Genomic DNA, 21,291 nt, shown 5'->3' with positions numbered 1-21,291 from the left:
TATATATTTATATTATATTATATTATGCAATAGTAAAACTGTCCATAAAACATTTCTGTCCTTATTTCTTCATTTTCACATGCTATTTTAATGCTCTGTGATTAAACCTACAGCCCTTATTTCTCATGAAGTAAAACCTTTGAGATTTAATTTCATCATTTTAATCACTCCACAGAAATATAGTAAGCGTGCGTCTCCTCTTCTGCCACTACGTCAATAACACTGTGTATGTGAACTCACAATGATCAGAAACAGACAAAATCGTTTGAAGTGAAGCTGGAGCACTTTGCATTCACTATCAAAGTTTATATTTGTTCCTTTGTATTTTCACAGAAGTTTGGTGTGAGCCTCTGCTGACGGAGTGCATCAGAGCACTTGAAGGCTGTTTGAGAAGCGGTTCACGGGGGGTTTTGGGTGACGCCATGCAAGGAGCAGACGTGTGAGCGACGAGCTCTGCGCACTTTGCTGAATTTTTGATTATTCTCATGCTATAATCTGGTGAAATTTGAGAAGCGGTTCATACGGTCTTCCGTACAGGAGCTGCTGGTTGACATCCGCGGTGTGGCTCAGTAATGCTCGGAGATCAACTGAATGACACACAAATGCACCGTTGATGACATTTAGCCTATATATATTTGCTTAAAATTCCCTTATTTGGGCATTACGTGTCATTGGAATTTGAAGTGCATAATAACTGTGGTTACGGTATCTCAAATAACTGCGGTTAGATAAAATAACCACGATCAGACAGTTATTTAATAATCGCGATAGGCCTAATGGGGCCCGATGTAAACAGTAGCTTGAGGTTTTGAGAGCACAAGAAGAAAATGCAACACAAATAGTGAAGATGCTCAAATTTTGAGAAACACAACCTGATATGATCTTTTTATCAGAAAACATTTCTGTTATCATAAAACATTATTTGCCAGAGACGCTTCTTTTTTTTCACCTATATATATATATATATATATATATATATATATATATATATATATATATATTAATTACAGTTATTACGTTATTATTTTTCTTTAGAGAGTTTTGGCTAATCTTCAGAAAAAAATGCAGATTATTACAGAATATCATCCCAACTAAACAGAAAGTAAAATGCATGGACTGTATTACTACAGGGGTGTTGTAAAACAACTGAAAAACATCTCTGTTGGAGCTTTAAAATTAGTTCAATTGAAAAGAATATTTTTTTGTTGCTGTAATATTTCTTTGTTGTTGTTTCATGCCAACAGCTTTCCTTGTATCGATTACGCGTAGCCAAGGACACACACAAATAGGATTTTCAATGCACAATTGCCGTTAAAGATGAAATTTAGCAGAGACCTAAACACACAGCTCAGTTTATTTTGGGTAAATTACCAGTGGTATGGAGAATTGCTCAATCCTTTTAAAAGCATGCTGCATTATTTAAATAATTTTAATGCTAAGATGTTTTGTAAGATTTTATTTCATAGCACTAGTATGAAAAAAAAAATCAACTTCATATTACCCACTACTTAATGTCAAATTAATGTCCCTGCATAGTCTAAAAAATGCTTTCATAGATCATAGTGCCGATTAAGTGACCAACACTGCACAGTAAATCAGTGGTTGTAAGTCCAATGGATTTCAATTAGGTGTCACTGTGTTTGCATTAGCTGAGAGCAAAATTTACTGTGACACCTTTGCATTAGCCATGAATATCAAAGAGTAGACTGCGGGAGGGAAATGTGTATTGTAGAAATCCTGCTGTTAAATATTCACATTGTTTGCAGTCTGCCACATTGAATTTATGGCCACATGTGTGCTTAACTGTCTCGATACAAATTTATGATGAAATTATGAAGGGGTCAGTTAGTTTCAGTCTTTTGATGCATGATTAAAACAAACTCTGAGCTCATAGGAACACTATCGCATGTATTTTAAATATCTGTCACACCATGTTATTAGTGACAAAACAAACATACAGGCTGGTATATGTCTATGTATAAAACCTCACCCTGGGAACTGATAAGCAACGGAAATGCAGCATTGCAGGGCTATAGTCTGCTGTTGCCCTGCCCTGTCCTGTAGGTCCAGGTATGGAAGACTATGATATAACAAGGGGCCTGCATGAGGGAAGGTGTGGCAATGATGGATTGAAGTGCTTAGCAGAGCACTAGCAGCCGGGACAAAGAGTAATCGGTGTGTACAGAGCGCTGGTCAGAGTAAGCAGAACAGATACATCAAGCTGGAATGAACAACAGAGTGGAACAGGGTCACGTGCACATAAATCCACGTATATTTACAGATGACATAGGTCTCCATACTCAAGTACTTACACAAAGGTAACATGATCTTCCTGCCCTTAGTGTTATATAATATTCTGCTGCCTGCACAGGGCAATTATTTGATTTATGACTTGGACCACAAGGTGAGGTTTGCAACATTGTTTTTTTTTTTTTTTTATGGTCCTTAGATATGATGACTACATATACAGTATGTAGTCTGCACCTGTTTGCACAATTTTATTTATTAATTTATTGCATGTTAAAGCATAGTAATTTGCATGATTTCTTTAAGTAGGCATTTTTTTGTGCAACTTTTAATATCTCAGCTCATTTATTATGTGCTATTTTGCACTTTTATTTATAGGTACAGTAGAGAGAGTACTGAAAATGAGGGGTAGGGGGCCAATTCGAACTTGTGTTGTCCGCCTGAACAGCACAGCTCAATGTGTCGGAGCATGTGTGTTAATGACCACATCATGATTCCGACATTGTATTTGACATTCTTTAGATTACTTTTAAGTGCAGACATAATCCTTGAGTAACACCAGAACTGATGGCACATTAATGCAAATAGAGACAGAAGTCATCTCATCTTAAAGACCTATAATGTTGTTTATACTGTTTTCACTATGGAAGCACCAATGAGTTTCAAGCCTCCTGTTAATTTACTTTAAAAACGAATGCCACAGTGTGCGGCTGCAAAGTCATAACAAAAAAAGCATTCTAGTTTAGCTTGAAAAATAGACTGTTGAATAATTGAAAAATAATGTACACCCGAGGTGGTAATGCGGCCACGACACGCAGCAAAGTGTGCATTATTTTTCAATGAGTCTACGGTCCGTCGTCAATTATTCCACTTTTACCACGGTTAATACACCTTAAGACATTGTTCAGGGTTTTATATCAAGATATTTTCTGTTTTTTGTCCCTAAAACGCGCTTGTGAGTGGAACTGCTTTTTTCCGCCATGGAGTTTGCATCTAGCTTTGATTCAGCTTAAGCATTCATTGCTAGTTCGAAAACGTCACTTTAGAGCTAGTAACTGAGGATGAGCTGCTTTTCAGCATTGGAGTAACAAGGTAGGGCGTGAGTGTGTTTATATATGTGTGTGTGTGAGCAAAAGAAAGAGAGTGAAACGGAGAGATTGCATTTTAAATTACCTTTGTTTGAAGCGGCTCTCATCAGGAAAAACAATTCAAATTGCCAAGATGTAAGTTTAAGGATACTTCTCAGCAGCAGTGAGTGTCGCCATTCTTGTATATAGCTTTTCCAATGCTAAACAACTGTTTACAACCCCACTGAGTCACGGGGGTGTGCTGACATTGCTCCCGAGAGAGTTTTTGTGACAGCGAAAGAGAGGGGGATGGGGAGCGCGACAGTGATTTCCGCTATGGGAGGCTGATTACATGATTGAAACATTAAAAGTTGCACATATTAAAAGTTATTTTGGATAATATAGAAACTGTTGTATTGATCAAGTTGCGGGGGTGTGGCTCTGTTTGTTGGTCGCGACTTGAGTCTCTATGTGAGCATGCGTATGTGTGCGTGCGTGCGCATGTATGTGTGTCAGTGTGTATAAGTGTGGGTGAAATGAGAGAGAGAGAGAGCGCAAGGGCGCTTTTCAGCCGAAGTTGATATAAGTTTAGACATTTTTGTCATTCGTAACCTATTTACTTTAACCAATGTATTTGTTTTATGTGGTTATTTTGCTGTGGTAGCCTGTACTGTGTGTGCGTGCGTGCGTGCGTGCGTGCGTGCATGCGTGCATGTGTGTGTGCGTGTTTGTGTGTGTGGGTGAGATGAGAGAGAGAGAGAGGGTGAGAACAAGAGTGCTTTTCAACTGAAACTGAAATAAATTTAGGACATTATAGACATTGTTTGTCATTCTAATCCAATAACCAATGTCTTTGTTTTATCTGGTTATTTTGATGTGGTAGCCTGTACAGCTCTATGAAATAACTGAAATAATTTGGCGAAGTGCTATAGAACAGTTATGCGGTCAGGAACTGGAACTGGAACAGGAACAGGAACTGGAAAATAATTGCTTAGAAAGTCTGTCAACCAGTCAGAATCAAACATTCAACAGACCCATGGTATAAATCTAGATAATTATGAATTTGCTTTGAAATGGCGTGAACATGATTAGTTTTTGTTTTCAGAGGAACCATTATTTCAACTAATCAGCCATTGTAGTCAAGCAAATTCAAAATGTTTAATGCATGAAGTACAAATCTAGTTGAAAATATTGAAGGCATATTTTCCAAAATTTTTTAACTAAACAGACACAAGGAAGAATAATATTTAATTGTTTTAATTATATGCACCCATATGCAGTGATACACAGTAGCCTATACAAATTATTATTTGCCTAAATATAGACTACTTTTACTAAAACATGTTTGTGGATGAACTTCCCTAACTTATTTTTTGGAACCCAGTTGAATATAATACTGAATAATGATTACTATTTTGAGGATTGTATTTGATTATACAACAGAAATGTGTTTCTGTTAGATTCATTTCACCTGAAGTTTTTACAGTATTTTGCTGGAACACTGAAAGTGCACTGTAGTATCAGTGTCTGTGTTTGACAGTTTACAATGTTCCTTATTACAAAACTGAAGCGTGCACAGACAGACCTTATGTATTCATGTCACAGCCTTTTGTGATTTCATATTGAGATGTGACTACATCGCAAGTCTAATTTTATTTTGATTAATTGTGCAGCCCTGAAGGATCTTGAAATGAGTCTAATGACACGATATTTAGGACAGTGGCCGAATAAAAGGTGCATTTAAATTATTGCGATATTCACGTTATTGCTTAATTTTTATGTCATCAGCAAAAACATTGCAATTATGTTGTGAATATTCAATATATCGCCCAGCCCTACTTTCTGTCTGGGCCATTTTATAACCAACACCTGTTTGCATGAAAAGAAAAGGTTCAATTTCTTGCTCCAACAGTGGAATTGGCTTAATCTGTTAAATAACATGGATAATTGAACTGTTTTTGAGGGTGATACTTTTCTCGCTGAATGATTAGCCACTCAACATGATCAGGATAATCTTGGATGTGTCAGCCTCCGTAGCGACTGAATGCTCGCTCTCCCTGACCCATTTCCTTTGAATTAATCCCACCCATAGTTTGGGGGGGAAAGACTCTTTGATCTTCTTATGAAGGGACACTCATTCCAAAATTTCTGTTCTGAGTTTGTCTGCTCACTGTGGTGTGTCTGTGAGCTCCCACCAAGGAATTCCTGGAATAGGGTAAAGTAGTTTGAATAATTAGGCCTTGCTTGCAAAATCTCTTGTCTTCTCCTTTATCCTGCTCCCTCCTTTAGTCATCCATCACTCAGCGCTTAGAGCCGATATTTGCCATTACTATGCTTGTTCATTTTGCACAATGGCGTTTGGGAAAACAGGGCTAGCCTGATTTGGTCCTTTTTTTTTTTCTTCCAAAAGAGCACCTAAAGCCCCTTCTACATATAACCTGATAAATCGGCATGCTTATGTGGTGCAGTGCTTGTGTGTTTTCAAGGATTAGAGAGAGGGTTAAAGGCCAGCTCAGCAGTGGGGGTTTTTTAGATTGGGCTGCTGTGGAGCTATTTCCAGCTTGCTCTGCTGGAGGATGACTAGAAGAAGCACCGGATTCATTATTCAGGAGGCAGCAGAGTAGTACACAGCAGAGTGGTCTGTCAGACCAAGATTATCTTTGTGCTTTGTCCTCTGGCATGCGAAGAGAGCTTAAGGTTTGAGTCTCTACCCTGAGGCGTGAAACAAACCTGGCTGAAAGCATGGTTATAGAGACCGTCTGAAAGTTTCAGGTAGTAGTTGTAAATTGCAAGAACATGGAGTACAGGCTTAGATTATCAGTGATGGTTGAGAAAGTAGGGAGTGTTTTACATTAAAAATAAATAAAAAGGATCAGAGGCTGCCGCCACATTGAGCCATAGTTTAATGTCAGGGCAGCCCTTTTTATTTTCGGATGCATGTGGTTTGAAACACATGCTTTTTTATTTCCTTACAGGTTCATGCAGAAGTTATTTAGCAAATGTGATTATAAGCTCAATAATTAACACATTTATTTCATTGATGCTATTTGTGGCATTTTCATTTCTGTGTTAGATAGAATATCAGGTGGCTGAATGCATACCTTATGAAGCAGAGAGGATAATGAATTAGGAACATTGCAGTGCAAAAAGCTCTATCTATACTAACTCAATTTGAAGAATCAGAGTCAGTGGAACTAAAATGGCTAATGATGTTTAAAAGAAGGACGAAACTGGCTGAAAAGGCTAGGCAGACTGCAGAATCTCCATTACTCCAGCCCAGACACAATACACCTTAACATTAGGGTCATTCAATTTCCCACTCTGCTCTTCAAAGTGGCCCATGTGATTTTTTTTCAGTGTTTATTTAAGAAGAAGCCTCAATCTTCCCCTGAGAAGTTTAGCATTTAAATTGGTTGATCCAGGCACATTTTACCACAGCTGATTTGAAGCATTATGCTGATGAAAAATCAAAGGTAACATGTGCAAATGCTTGACCTTTCCCCGAATGAATAGCACACACATTCTAAGGAGCTTGTTTCTGCTGACATCCGTCTTTCTTTTTTACCATTTAGTAAAACTTGACTTTCCCAGGTAGACCTGGTGAGACGAGACATAACAAATTATTTTGAGACAATAATAAGATCATTATCTCTATTGGGGGGGGGGGGGGGGGGAACATTGCATTGCTCCATGCAATGTTTCAGGCTCACCTCTGGTCAACGAGCCAACGCCCAAGCATGCTACGGTCAATAAGCCAACGCCCAAATCTGCCACAGCCAATGAACTAGTGTTGCAAGCCTCGTCCATCCCAGAGCCAGCTTTGCAAGCCTCATCCGTTCCAGAGCCATCTCTCACTGGGCTATTTGAGTTGGAATTGGTTCCCGCCCTTGTGCCCACCCTGAGTTCTCCTGAACAGCCGGTTCCCTCCAAGCCACCGGCTCGATCATCGTCCTCTGAGATATCCTAGACAGAGATGTCCCTCATCCCTCCAGCTCCTCCTTGGTCTTTCGGTCACCTGGCTCTGCCTTGGCTCTCCGATCCTCTGGCTATGCCTCATCTCTCCGATCCTTCAGCTCCACCAGGGACCTCCATCCCTACGGCTCCGCCTTGGTCCTCAGCCCCACCAGCTCCGCCTCAGTCTTCCGATCCCCCAGCTCCGCCTTGCTCCTCTGAAACTCCAGCGCCGCCTTGGTCCTCCCTGCCTCCGGCTCCACCCTGGCCCTTTGAGTTTTCGGCTACACTCCGGGTATCCAGTTCTCCATGGTTTCGCCCCTCGAGCCTCTCACAGCTCCGCCTTCCATGGCTCTGCCCCTCGAGCCTATCATAGCTCCACCCCCCACGGGCTCTGCCCTGGTCTCATGCTCCAGCCATGTTCTCACCAGGCCATGCCCCACACTTTGTTTCACCATGTTTCCATGTCCTACCACGTAACCACGTCAAGTCACCACCAACCCCCCCCCCCCCCCCCGCTCCCTCTTGAACTATGTGTTTTTGTTGTTCTAGACAGGGGGATATGTCAGGGTTGTATGTGTTTTTTTTCCATGCCATGTTTGTTCCTGGTTTCTTGTCATGTGTTTCCCATGTTCTTGTGTCTTGCCCTCATTGGTTCATTGTTTCATTAGATTGTTAGCAGTCTTGTTATCTTGTTTAGAGTTCTAAGTGTTCATTGGTTTTCATTGTCATGTGTTCTCCCTTGTCCAAGTATTTAACCCTCATGTTTGCCATTGTCAGTTGTTGAGTATTGTTAATGTAATGTTGTTTGGTAGTCAAGTCAAGTTCATGTTTTGTTCACGTTTGAAGTTAGGGTTCTTGGATATCACTATTGTAAATAAACTGCACTTGGGATCATTGCACATCGTCATTGTCTCTTCGTCTACCTTGTTGCCAACCATCGTTACAGAAACACTGGCTCTCAGCAGCAACATGACAGATGTGGTGTGGATGTGATATGTCGTTTGTGGTCTTAGTGAAATTTTACACTGGAAACAGATTGCTGATGTCAGTTTCATACATAATGGCTTGAGGGCAATCGCAACACAGGAAAAATATCTCCTTTTAGCCTAAAATTTTTGCCGGAGAGAAACTTCTGAACAATTTATTTCAATTGTTTCAGCCAAATAGCTAACATTAATGTAGGCTTTGCCTACTGTGTATATTCAAATCATCAAATTGAAGAAGAGGGAAGAGAGGGAATGAAATATTTCTCTTTTAGGTTTTAGTCCCAGGGAACACTTTCAGCTCTGCGGCCGTGTGACGTTGATTAAAGGCTTGTGCTCTGCTTTAACGCTCGACTCTGAATGCCTCCTGAATAACCTCTCATGGCAGGTAGACAAGTTTCACCATTATAATAGATTTATAGTCTTACACTGCCAACTTCTCCACAACTCTTATTCACTAGTGGGTGGGCCATGCCCCACTGCTATGTCTTGAATATTTACTTGAATATTAAGTTGAATTCAGTGTAAAGGACTGAAAGGTGTGAATATTTATCCATTTGCAATATTCTCTTCTAATGTTTTTTTTTTTTTTTCTCATAACTTATTTGCTGTATGGCTATTCTTTTCTAATGTTTTCTTTGACCATAACCTATTTGTTATGGTAATTCGGTTTACCAGTGCCTCTTACCATAATGATAAAATACTTACTGTAGACTGAATTAGTGATTCATAGACAAATTAATAAATTCTTACACATTTCACCTTTATTTTATTTATTTATTTTTGAAGGATTTCATAGTGGCTCATGACGAATTGAACTGGAAGTAAAATAAAATTATAGTCCACTGCTAACTGCTGTGTTATTCCATGCTCTGGAGAGTTATTCCAACTGTGACATTTTCTCTCAAGTGATTAGACAAGAGACAGTCTGGCAAAGTCAATGGAAGAAAGGCTAAGCGGAGATGTCTAAGTATAGGGTAGAGTGCAGAATAATCAAGAATGGTACAAAGGTGTTATCTGTCTTTGAAAAAAAAAAAGAAAAAAAAAAAAACCAGAACAAACAGAAATAACTGTTCTTCAAGACATTTTAAAGACATTCAGCAAAATTATACTTTGACCCAGGGAGATGTTCAAATAATGAATATTCTTTGTAAAGCCATAATTTTATTGTCTTCAAATATGCCTTTTGTGCTGCAATGTGTATTTTTCACTGAGACAAGCAATTAGAGGATGAGAAAGTTCCCAATTACTCCTTTTTTTCTCGAGTAATGACTCTACTTGTTATGTTTTTATTATACAATTTTAAAAGAGATTTTATGTTCTCTTTTTGCATCATTTTGTGCTGAGATTGAGTAATTGAATAATTGCTTTCAGGGATGCACAGGATATTTGGTGAATTTTGTATTTTTGGTTTTGTTTGTGAAATCAGTCCTCTTTACCACAGAATTTATGAATGCCATTTTCTTTACATCATTTACTATATGCAATACCAAACTTTTTTTCTTGTACTATTTAGACTCATTTATCAAAATGACAGTTTATGCTGTGCTCTTGTCATAGGCAGGGATATTTATTTCATTTTTTATTTCTTAATGATAGATGATGGATGTTCTTGTGAGAACAGCTTTTTACAGTTCTCAAAAGAGTTTTTGTTGTAATGGTGATTTTTACCTCATTGAGACCTTCACTAAAGACATAGGCTAATTGTTTACATTCTCAATTCATAAAAAAATAAAAAATAAATAAATATATATATATATGTATTACTGGTCTTAGTACTGGAGAGAATTGTTCTATGATTGATGTTTGGCAAAGATAACCATTTGAGCTAAAATATACTGTTTCCTTTGTTCAACCTAAAGAAAAGCATCTCTTCAAAACTACTCTAATCTGTTAACAAGTGTTGAATCACATAGAAATCAAATAGGCATAGAGTAGCAAGATTGAAAAATATCACACGGTATGTAAATTATATTGTGGCCTGCCTGCCACTGACACAATCATTAATTTGTTTTGCAGGTTAATGTTTATGTCCTCTCTATCTCACAGCCATTGGTTAGGAAAATGTAGATGACCCCTTAAGCAGTGTTTCATAGACGACATTAGCAGTTGCATTAAGAGTGAAATTGGGATGTTGTTTCAGCCGCTGCATCCAATATTAATCAAAACGGTTCAATAAAACATCTTGATAAATCTGAATAGAACAACTTGACATTGAGAAATTTCATGCTGACACTATCCGTCTTGCCCAGATTGCAAATCAAAACTTTATGAAAAACACATTTCCATCCTTAGTTGGTTCATTATTGTGAAAGATTTGCAAGGGCCAGGGAAAGTCATTGTTAAAGGTACACTCAAACCTACGCTGGATAGAAATGATCATTGAGGGAAATCTGCATACAGCATGTGCACGTCCAATCAGGAGGGACAGAATTGTATTTTATTGCTCAGGGACTTTGATTAAAGGAAACTGATTGCCTCAGATCTTGATGGAAAGTCTGCTGAACGCCTTAACATTCTGCTCATGCTGTGTGTAATCATTTGTTAGTATGTGGAGTCTAGCGGTGCTCAGATTGAATCAGAGCGGCACCTCCTTATCTAGATTGAAGGAAATAATTTGTTACAATTTTCCATTAAGTCGCATTCAAAAAGGCATGAGTTACTTTAAGGGCACATTTAAAGCAAATTGTGCTGCCTCAAAGAGTTCACTGTCTCTGAAGATTTCTGCCTTTTTTATTTCCTACCCCTGTGTTGGGCTGTCTGATGCATTTGTGAATGCAAACAACATAAAAGTGTAATGGTGTTCGCTATGTTGGTGCATGACACAACATCCCCATCTTTGCACCAGGTGACCTCTTTGTTTCAGGAGCACAGAGTGGAGTTTATACCATGTTTCCTCTCTAACACATTATCTAATGCACCTGTCACAGAGGATATTTTAACCCTGTCATGAATGTGGCATGACACCTGTCATAACGATTCTTTTTCTTTCCTCACTTCAACCTCTGCCATGTAACACAAAATGAGTTGGTCTTTCGTAGTTCTTGACATAGGCTGAAAAAGAGGTTGATGGCGCTGTTGGGTTAATGAACACGCATGCATGTAAACTTTTGTTTTTACTTTTTTTTAAGTCTAAAGGATAGAGATGCACTAATTTATTAGCCATTGTATGGTTAGCTTCCATCTGTGATTGGCGATCAACCAGTCATGCTTTAATTTAGGAATATTCAGGGACAAGAATTGTTTTAAAAAATATTAAATTATCACAATAACAGTAATAAGAGCAATAACAGTTTATTCTGTAAATACAACACTGTTATTAGCAATTTCATTATTTAATCAAAACCATACACTAAAGAGAGTAATCAAATAAATAATTCTAATTATAGTTCTCTGGAACTGTTTTGGAGTTAGTATTGGATGTGTGTGTGTGTGTGTGTGTGTGTGTGTGTGTGATGCTGAAACCTCATAGTGTTAACTAGTTCCTAGTGTTAAAATATTACAATGATCTTTGACAGTGACAACAGATGTTTTCTAAATATTTCCATAAATGTAAAAAAAAATAATAATAAAAATGAAATTGCCTGTAATTTACAATGTGGTGCATTTTGCTTCAGGACATTGTTTAATACTTGTAAAAGAATGTTGTAAAAGGATCTCTTTAAAAAAAATTCAATCACTGTGCTAAAATGTTGGTTATTAGTAGCAGCAATTTACCAAGTAAATTCTAATGTTATGATACATGAAATCTTATGTGAGTAAAAACAAAAAAACAAAAAAAAAAAAAAACAATCTGGCTTGTCATTTTTGTGACTGATGCATTTGAAATGTTAATAACAGTTATTTAAGTATGTTTTGAACACTGACACTACCATTTTGACATTTAAATTATAGAACGTAAAAGAAAGAAAAAGGAAAAGCATGCCATCATACTCCTCATATACTTTATTCCTGGTGGTATTGTTGTATTAGAATTTGGCAAATATTGATTTTTTTGGAGTGCCTCAGTAGTACATTCCTGTGACAGTCTGGTGTGTGACAGCATATGTTTGGACACCCGTAGTCAGACGGAAACAGACCCGTCAGCAGGGCGGCAGGATGGGACAGTAAGATAATCACACAGTGTCATTTTGGGGGGCAATTACCCAGCTTGGAGTGAAATGAGAAAACCTGTCTTTTTCCTGCTGTCCTAATGGAGGTTCTGGTCATTAGTTAAACGAGAGTCTCTCTCTGGCTGTAATCAAACGTGAAGCATTCAGTTTAAGAGCCCATTATAAAACATCTGCTCCCCGGCAATGGCCTGCGGAGTCTTACGTTTGCTCACTCGTAAAGTCGCAAGCACCACACCACTATTGCTACTCGATTTCAAGTCTTTGTAATTGGGAGTGTTAATGTTACGATTCAGGTCATGTTTCCATTTCCTGGTCGGACATACCCTGTTTTTGAATGTAGGAGAAGGAACAGAGGAGCGGTTTTTGCAACACCTGATTTTGGCAGGTCCTACGCTCCGATAAATAGCAGGTGTACATCCATCTCTTTATTTGCACACAGACACAAGCTATCCTTTTTGTTTCATTATTTTGTTTCAGTGTAGAGAGGAACAACATTTTCCTTGAAATGTTTCTAATACTTACTCAGATATTGTAAATATTTTTCCATTAACATTTCTTTTAAAATAAATTATAACAAAAATGTTAACACTTTACAAACAAAAACACTTTTCACTTTGTTAGGTATTATAAACTAACAAAGAACAACATATTTTTACAGCATTCATTAATCTTGGATAATATTAGTTCATAAAAATACAATTGTTCATTGTTAGTTCATTTGCATAGTGCATTAAACACAGTCATGTTAACATATTCAACATTTAGTTTTAAAAATGTATTAGTATGTTGAAATTAACATCAACCAAGATTAATACATGCTGTAAAAGTATTGTTTATTGTTAGTTAATTTTTACTAATGTTCCCTATCTGTTACTCACTTGACGTTGTGTCGATGTAGTGACACAAGGGGTCACTCTTGGGAGCCCCAAACACCTCTGATTTTGAAAAAAGGCCAATGGGAATTGGCGAGTGGAATTTGCATGCCACTCCCCCGGACATACGGGTATAAAAGGAGCTGGCTCGCAACCACTCATTCAGATTTTCTCTTTGGAGCCGAGCGGTTGTGTTCAGCGAGCTGAATTACTCTGCCGATCCATTCACCTCGAAAAGCTGTTGGATTTACAGCGCGTTACAATGGCTTCTCCCCCTCTTGCACTGGTGAAGTGCAGAGAACGCCCCTGGGCGCATAAGCAGCTAAAAGAGTATATTCTTCCTACTGAAAGAGTATATTGTCCCTTCTAAAAGAGTGGCATTAATGGAGAGCGTCTTTTTAAAGATGTCTTTCCGTTTGTGTATATTTCCTGGTTGCGGTCGTTACCTCTCCGCTTCTGATGGCCATGATCGCAGTCTTTTGTGCTTGGGTGCTGCCCACGCGGAGACAGCGTTCGTGGATGGGTCATGTTCTCACTGCGAGAGCGTGACCATGGCAACGTTGCGGTCGCGGTTTTTCCTTCATTAGAGGGAAACACCACCCCAGTGGCTCCCCGCCTCGGCCCTTCTACCTATGGGTTTGAGGCCACGTCGGTTAGCACTGGGAGGCCACTCCGCTGGGTAACTCCCCATGGACCTCCCATTCCCCAGTACGCTCGTTTGTCTCAGGGTGAGTTCGCAATCTCGTTTCGGTGCTCGTGAAGTGGATGAGCTCTTGATTGCAGCATCGGAGAGCAGGCTGTCCAGTCTGACACTGAGGACTCGACTGGGCTCCCACCTTCGGGTGCGGTCGCCCAGACGCAGCCTGACGTGCAGCTGGCAGCCATGCTTGCTGCAGCCTGACGATTGCTTCCTGGGCCCAGAGCGCCGCTCATGGCCACACCCTGCCCTGGTCCCTTTCTTCCCAGAGGTGCATGAGGAGCTCATGAGGTTGTGGCGGGCATCTTTTCACTGCACGGACCCGGTCTCTGAGCTCCTCCACTCTCACAACCCTCAAAGGTGGGGCTGCCAGGGGGTACTCGGCGGTTCCCCAGGTGGATAAGGCGGTTGTGGTGCACCTGTGCCCGCAGACACCCGAGACCCCCGTCCAGCGCCTGTAGGGTTACGATGTCTCTGGAGACTAAGGCCTGTGGTGCCGCTGGACAGGCTGCCTCCACCCTGCACGCCATGGCTCTCCTGCAAATGCCCCAAGCCAAGGCGCTAAGAGAACTGCACGAGGGTAGTTCTGACCCGGGATTGATGCAGGAGCTGCGCTCGGCGACCGACCTCGCTCTCCGGGCGACGAAGGTCACGGCCACCCGAAGGAAGCAGACGCCACCCGTCTCACGGCCGGCTGCCAAGAACCTGAGGAAGGCTTCGAAGCGCCCCTGAGACGGTGACCCAGGCACGTGGAGACCTGCTGCAGACCTAGAGATGGTAAGCAGACCACTCCATCCCCCGGTGGAGGGCCGGGAGGAGAATCCTTTGCCTTTTCTTTGATTCGCCGCATGCCCGAAGGGCTGCGGCACCTAGACGTTCAGAAAAGGAGCGGTTTCCGCATTCCCTGCATCACATATCTGGTGCTCATGGCTGTCGTTATCATGACTACGGCCACCGTTCCTTTATGGCATGTATGGTGCTCCAGGGGCGGCCCCCCTGCCCCTGCACACCCAGCTGTGGCACAAACACGTCCACGCCAGGCCGGTTCTGACAGACTGCGGGGACGAATTTCCTCCTCCCGCCTCCCTGACCAGCCCTATGATGGGTATCCGGAGCCAGGTAAGTGCTTCGATGATCCCAGACTCGGCACGGACACGAAGTCGGGGCTCCAGCCCCCTCGACGTGGCGCCTCAGGCTCCGCCCCGTCGCGAGGCCCCACCTGCCGGTACATCCAACGCGATTGTCCTCTTGGTCCCCCTCGCTCGGAGCTTGGGGGCATGGCTCGCGCTCCCCAACCCATCGCAGTGGTTGATCAGGACCGTCCGACTTGGCTATGCGTTTCAGTTCGCCAGGCTCCCGCCCAGGTTCAACAGCGTCCGCTTCGGTGAAGGGCGAGAACACCGCTACCGTGCGTGCGGAGATCACTACCCTTCTGTGGAAGAGTGCGATAGAGCCTGTCCCTCCGGCCGAGATGAAGAAAGGGTTTTACAGCCCCTACTTCATCGTACCGAAGAAAGGCAGTGGGTTGCAGCCAATCTTGGACCTGCGAGTACTGAACCAGCTTTGCACAGACTCCCGTTCAAGATGCATCAAGATTGGCTCACGGTGGTAGACCTGAAGGATGCGTATTTCCATGTCTTGGTTTTACCTCGACACAGACCCTTCCTGCGGTTTGCTTTCGAGGGCCGGGCATACCAGTACAAGGTCCTTCCCTTTGGCCTGTCCTTGTCCCCTCGTGTCTTCACGAAGGTCGCAGAGGCAGCCCTTGCCCCGCTAAGGGAAGTGGGCATCCGCATCCTCAACTATCTCGACGACTGGCTAATCCTAGCTCACTCTCGGATGTGTTGTGTGCGCACAGGGACCTGGTGTTCAAGCACCTCAGCCAGCTGGGGCTTCGGGTCAACTGGGAAAAGAGCAGGCTCTTTTTCCGGTTTGGAGTTGGACTCAGTCTCGATGATGGCGCGCCTCACGAACGAGTGCGCACAGTCGGTGCTGAACTGTCTGAAGGCGTTCAGATGGAAAACAGCGGTCCCACTGAAACTTTTTCAGAGGCTCCTGGGGCATATGTCATCCTCAGCGGTGGCCACACCACTCGGGTTGATGCATATGAGACCACTTCAGCACTGGCTACAGACTCGAGTCCCAAGATGGGCATGGCGCCGGGGGACACATCGCATGGTCGTCACGCCGATCTGTTGCCGCTTCTTCAGCCCTTGGACCAACTTAGCGTTTCTACGGGCAGGGGTTCCCTAGAGCAGGTCTCCAGGTGCGACATGGTTACAATGGATGCTTCCAAGACGGGCAACGGGCACACAGCCGCTGGCTCTTGTACTGGCCCGTGACTACGTTGGCACATCAACTGCCTTGAGTTGTTGGTAGTACTACTTGCCCTGTGGAGGCTCCGGCCGTTGATCCAGGGCAAGCATGTATTGGTCCGGATGGTCAACGCAGCGACAGTAGCGTACATCAACCGCCAAAGCGTCCTACGCTCCCGTTGCATGTCACAACTCACCCGCCGTCTCCTCCTCTTGAGCCTCAAGTCGCTGCAAGCCACTCACATCCCAGGCGACATCAACACCGCAGCGGACACACTGTCACGACAGGTTACGCTCAGGGGAGAGTGGAGACTCCACCCCCAGGTGGTCCAGCTGATTTGGAGTCGATTCAGTCAAGCGCAGGTAGACCTGTTTGCTTCCCAGGAATCCTCCCACTGCCCGCTATGGCACGCCCTGACCGAGGCACCCCTCGGTATAGACGCGCTGGCACACAGCTGTCCCCCGAGACTAAGCAAATATGCGTTTCCCTCAGTGAGCCTACTTGCACAGACCCTGTGCAAGGTCAGAGAGGATGAGGAGCAGGTCATCCTAGTAACACCCTACTGGCCCACCCAGATGTGGTTCTCGGACCTCACGCTCCTCTCGAAAGCTCCCCCCCTTGCAAATTCCCCGGAGGAAGGACCTTCTTTTTCAGGGACGGGGTACAATCTGGCACCCACGACCAGACCTCTGGAATCTCCACGTCTGGCCCTTGGACGGGACGTGGAAGACCTAAGTGGCCTCCCACCCACGGTGGTAGACACGATCACTCAGGCTAGAGCTCCCTCTACGAGGCATCTGTATGCCTTGAAGTGGCGTCTGTTCACTAAGTGGTGTTCTTCCCGACACGAAGACCCCCAGAGATGCGCAGTCGGATCGGTGCTTTCCTTCCTGCAGGAGAGGCTGGAGGGACCTTGAAGGTGTATGTAGCCACCTTTCGTTTGTATGTAGCTGCCATTTCGGCACATCACGATGCAGTAGATGGTAAGTATTTGGGGGAGCATGACTTGATCATCAGGTTCCTGAGAGGCGCTAGGACGTTGAATCCCCCCAGACCGTGCCTCATCCCCTCGTAGGACCTCTCGGTAGTCCTTCGGGGTCTACGGGGAGCTCCCTTCGAGCCCCTGGTGTCAGTTGAGCTAAAGGCACTCTCTTTGAAGACTGCCCTCCTGACTGCGCTCACTTCCATCAAGAGGGTAAGGGACCTGCAGGCATTCTCTGTCAGTGAAACGTGCCTTGGGTTTCGGTCCGGGCTACTCTCACGTGATCCTGAGACCCTGACCGGGCAATGTGCCCAAGGTTCCCACGACCCCGTTTAGGGATCAGGTGGTGAATCTGCAAGCAAAGCCCCAGGAGGAGGCAGACCCAGCCTTGGCGTTGCTGTGTCCGGTGCGTGCTCTACGCATCTATTTGGATCGCACGCAGAGCTTTAGAAGCTCCGAACAGCTCTTTGTCTGCTTTGGCAGTCAGCGGAAAGGGAGCACTGTCTCCAAACAGAGGATCACCCACTGGGTCATTGAAGCCATCATGATGGCATATCACACTCAGGACGTGCCACCCCCTGTGGGGCTACGAGCCCACTCTACTAGGAGTGTGGCGGCCTCCTGGGCCCTGACCAATGGCGTCTCTTTAGCAGACATCTGCAGAGCAGCGGGCTGGGCAACACCCAACACCTTTGCGAGGTTCTACAATCTCCGGGTTGAGCTGGTCTTGTCCCGTGTATTGTCAGGTACGAGCAGGTATGTTCCGGGACAGCTGGCCGGGTGTACCGCTTGCGCATAGCACCTTTCCCCTCCCCTGAGGTGAAGACGTGTGCTTTGACTCCCAGTCGTGTTCACAAAGTTGTGATCCCTGGATGACTTTCCTCCTTAGCCCTGTGGCAGACGAGTTTGCGGAGAAACTTGCTGCCAGTCCAGTACATGTGCTAACTAAGCCCTGTACTCGGGTAGGTGCTCCACATGCGCTGATTCCCCATAGGTGACCCCATGTGATATATCTTCCGCTAAATCGTTTCCCTGTTAGTAAACTGTATCTTCCTTGGGCAGAGGTTCCTCTGCCCCCGGTCACCGTGTTTGTAGAGTTCCTCCCCCCTCGGGTAGGGCCTATCATGGGACTTCTCCACATGACATACTTCCGACAAGACTCGGTAAGACCATATGACATATTTCCACTCAAAATAACCCCCCCCCCCCCCGGTCTCCACAGTGTCTTCCCCTTGGGAGTGACACCCCCCCGACATAGACACTTATGGCCCCAATCGGTAAACAAATTCCTCTCTTTTTGAGAAGAAAAGAGAATTCAAGAGGCCACGGCTTGGCTAGCTTGTCCCTATTTTTTTGGCAGTCCACTTGTCCCCGAAGGGACCGTTCGATGCTCATAAGAGCGTTGGGGGAGGTTACGTGATGGCCTGATGTGCTGGCTACGAGGCACATAGCGGTCTGCCCATCTCGCACCACCAGTCCACATAACACAGTTCAGCTTATTGTGGCATTTCATATAGGGACCACTAGTGTCACTACATCAACACAACGTTGAGTGAGTGACAGATAGGGAACGTCCTGGTTACTTTCGTAACCTCCGTTCCCTGATGGAGGGAATGAGACGTTGTGTCCCTCTTGCCACAATACTGAACTACCCGCTGAAATGGCCAGGACCTTGTCTCGGCTCCTCAGCACAAAACCTGAATGAGTGGTTGCGAGCCAGCTCCTTTTATACCCGTATGTCTGGGGGAGTGGCATGCAAATTCCACTCGCCAAATCTCATTCGCCTTTTTTCAAAATCAGAGGTGTTTGGGGCTCCCAAGAGTGACCCCTAGTGTCACTACATCGACACAGCATCTCGTTCTCTCCATCAGGGAACGGAGGTTACGAAAGTAACCAGGATGTTAGCAATACATTAAAATACATTTGTTCAATAAATTTCACATTTCCAAAAATGTTTTCTACATACAGGCTGGTAACATTACTGAGCGATAATGCATTCAGTAAATACTACGGTAACTGTTATTTAAAAGGTAAAAAATGACAACAAATCACATTATTGTAGTACAATGTTTGACTCTCATAAAACAGTGTTTTTTGTGTCACTTGAACAAAACTGTTGTGTTTTTCACTGGACGGTGAAAAGTAAAGATTTGATGACATTCATAGGAACAAATCCTCTAGGATAGAATCCCATTTAACCTCTTCCAATCTGAAAAAAGCACACAATCCGCTTCCCTTTGTGTGAAGCAGAATTTATAACAAGCTTCGCTAATGCCTCTGCCTTTCCTCTTCCAATAGACCACCTTCCTAGCCAACCAGGCCTGCCCCCTCTGCCACCTGCTCCACATCAACACAAGCAGCATCCGTCAGTCACCTCCCTCAACCAATCACTGGCCAATCAGACAGCAGAGCTTCAGAGTGCATCTGAATGTGTGCAACTGCAAGAAAACTGGGTTCTGGGTGGCAACATAGGCCTGGAGAACAGGTAAGTGTTTTTTAAACAAAGTCATTACATTATTGTGTTAGTAGTTCCACTATTACATTCCACAATTATTTTCTATTATTTACACTTTAAAGGAATATTCCGGGTTCAATACAAGTTAAGCTCAATCGACAGCATTTGTGGCATAATGTTGAGTACCACAAAAATATTACTTGGCTCATCAATCCTTTTCTTTAAAAAAAGGAAAAATCTTGGTTCCAGTGAGGCACTTACAATGGAAGTGAATGGGGACCAATCCATGAATGTTAAAATACTCACTGTTTCAAAAGTGTAGTCACAAGACATAAACAATATGCGTGTAAATATGATTTTAGTGTGATAAAATTGCTTACAAACCTTTTCTGTGTAAATTTGTATCCAATTTTACAACTTCGTTACCATGACGATGTAATGTCAAGAAACCCTAAAACCCTAAAATGACTGTACAAATGACAATTTAAGCAACTTTTCAGCTCCAAAAATACATGAGTTTTAACAGAAGAATTAATGAAAGGGCTTTTATAAAATTATAAGCTTCACATTTCTGTTTAAACCCTCCAAAAACTGGCAACATTCACTTCACTGCAACCTCGATTTTTGCTTTTTTAAAGAAAAGGAGGGACGAGGCAAAATACATTTTTGTTGCAATCAGCATTATGCCACAAATGCTGTTGATTGAGCTTAACTTGTATTGAACCCGGAATATTCCTTTATTATTTTATAAGCTGTGAATAAAATAGTCTACATCATTATGAAGGGCTGCATGATTTGGTGAAAAAAATAAAATAATAATTTTGACAATTATTGTGATTTGAATTGCCCAGATTGTTGCTGCTTAGATATTAAGGCTTAAACAGCAAAAAGGCATAAAATCTCCACCCAGGTCTCCTAAGCAACCAAATTGGCCTGGTTGCTAGTGAGGGTAGTGTCACATGGGGTAACCTCCTCGTGGTCGCCATAATGCGGTTCTCGCTCTCTGTGGGGCACGTGGTGAGTTGTGTGTGGATGCCGTGGAGAGTAGCGTGAAGCCTCCACATGCACTGTCTCTGCGGTAACACGCTCAACAAGCCACATGATAAGATGCGCAGATTGACGGTCTCAGACGCGGAGGCAACTGAGATTCGTCCTCTGCCTCCCGGATTGTGGCGAGTCACTACGCCACCAAGAGGACCTAGAGTGCATTGGGAATTGGGCATTACAAATTGGGTAGAAATGAAAAAAAATAAATAAATAAAAGGAATAAAATTATATTGAAACAGCGCCTCTCACGTTGGATGCTGTGAAAAACTTACAGACTAAAAAGCAAAGGCCACATTCATGAAAATTTCGTAAATATACTAATAAATATGGAGTAATTTATGTGTAAAATGGAGCTTCCTGAAAACTTTACACCGGATTCACGAACACTTTTTATTCCCTAGATTTGTTAGTAAAATGTATGTTAATTAATTCCAAACGTTTGTAAATAGAGCACGCGTGCACATTCATTCACAATTATCATAATCCACGCCCATGAAAACATCATATAAAGAAGGCTTCAGACTGGCTAGTACATGAGAAATGGAAGTTTTTAACATCT

The 21,291-nt window shown here is 43.1% G+C and overlaps 1 protein-coding gene across 3 annotated transcripts in view; it reads left to right on the top strand.

The window, feature by feature from the left end:
* LOC127417877 (teneurin-3-like) overlaps positions 1 to 21,291 on the top strand; it is a 209,726-nt gene that overhangs the window by 71,072 nt on the left and 117,363 nt on the right. For all 3 annotated transcript variants that reach the window (XM_051658120.1, XM_051658119.1, XM_051658118.1), the window contains one exon: positions 19,529 to 19,715. In XM_051658120.1, coding sequence (XP_051514080.1) covers positions 19,529 to 19,715 — 187 coding nt within the window. The remainder of the gene's footprint in view (positions 1 to 19,528; positions 19,716 to 21,291) is intronic.

Source organism: Myxocyprinus asiaticus, chromosome 27 (assembly GCF_019703515.2).
Source record: "Myxocyprinus asiaticus isolate MX2 ecotype Aquarium Trade chromosome 27, UBuf_Myxa_2, whole genome shotgun sequence".
NCBI lineage: Eukaryota > Metazoa > Chordata > Actinopteri > Cypriniformes > Catostomidae > Myxocyprinus > Myxocyprinus asiaticus.
The sequence above is the reverse complement of the archived record's forward strand: the minus strand, read 5'-3'. Positions and strand labels throughout refer to the sequence as shown.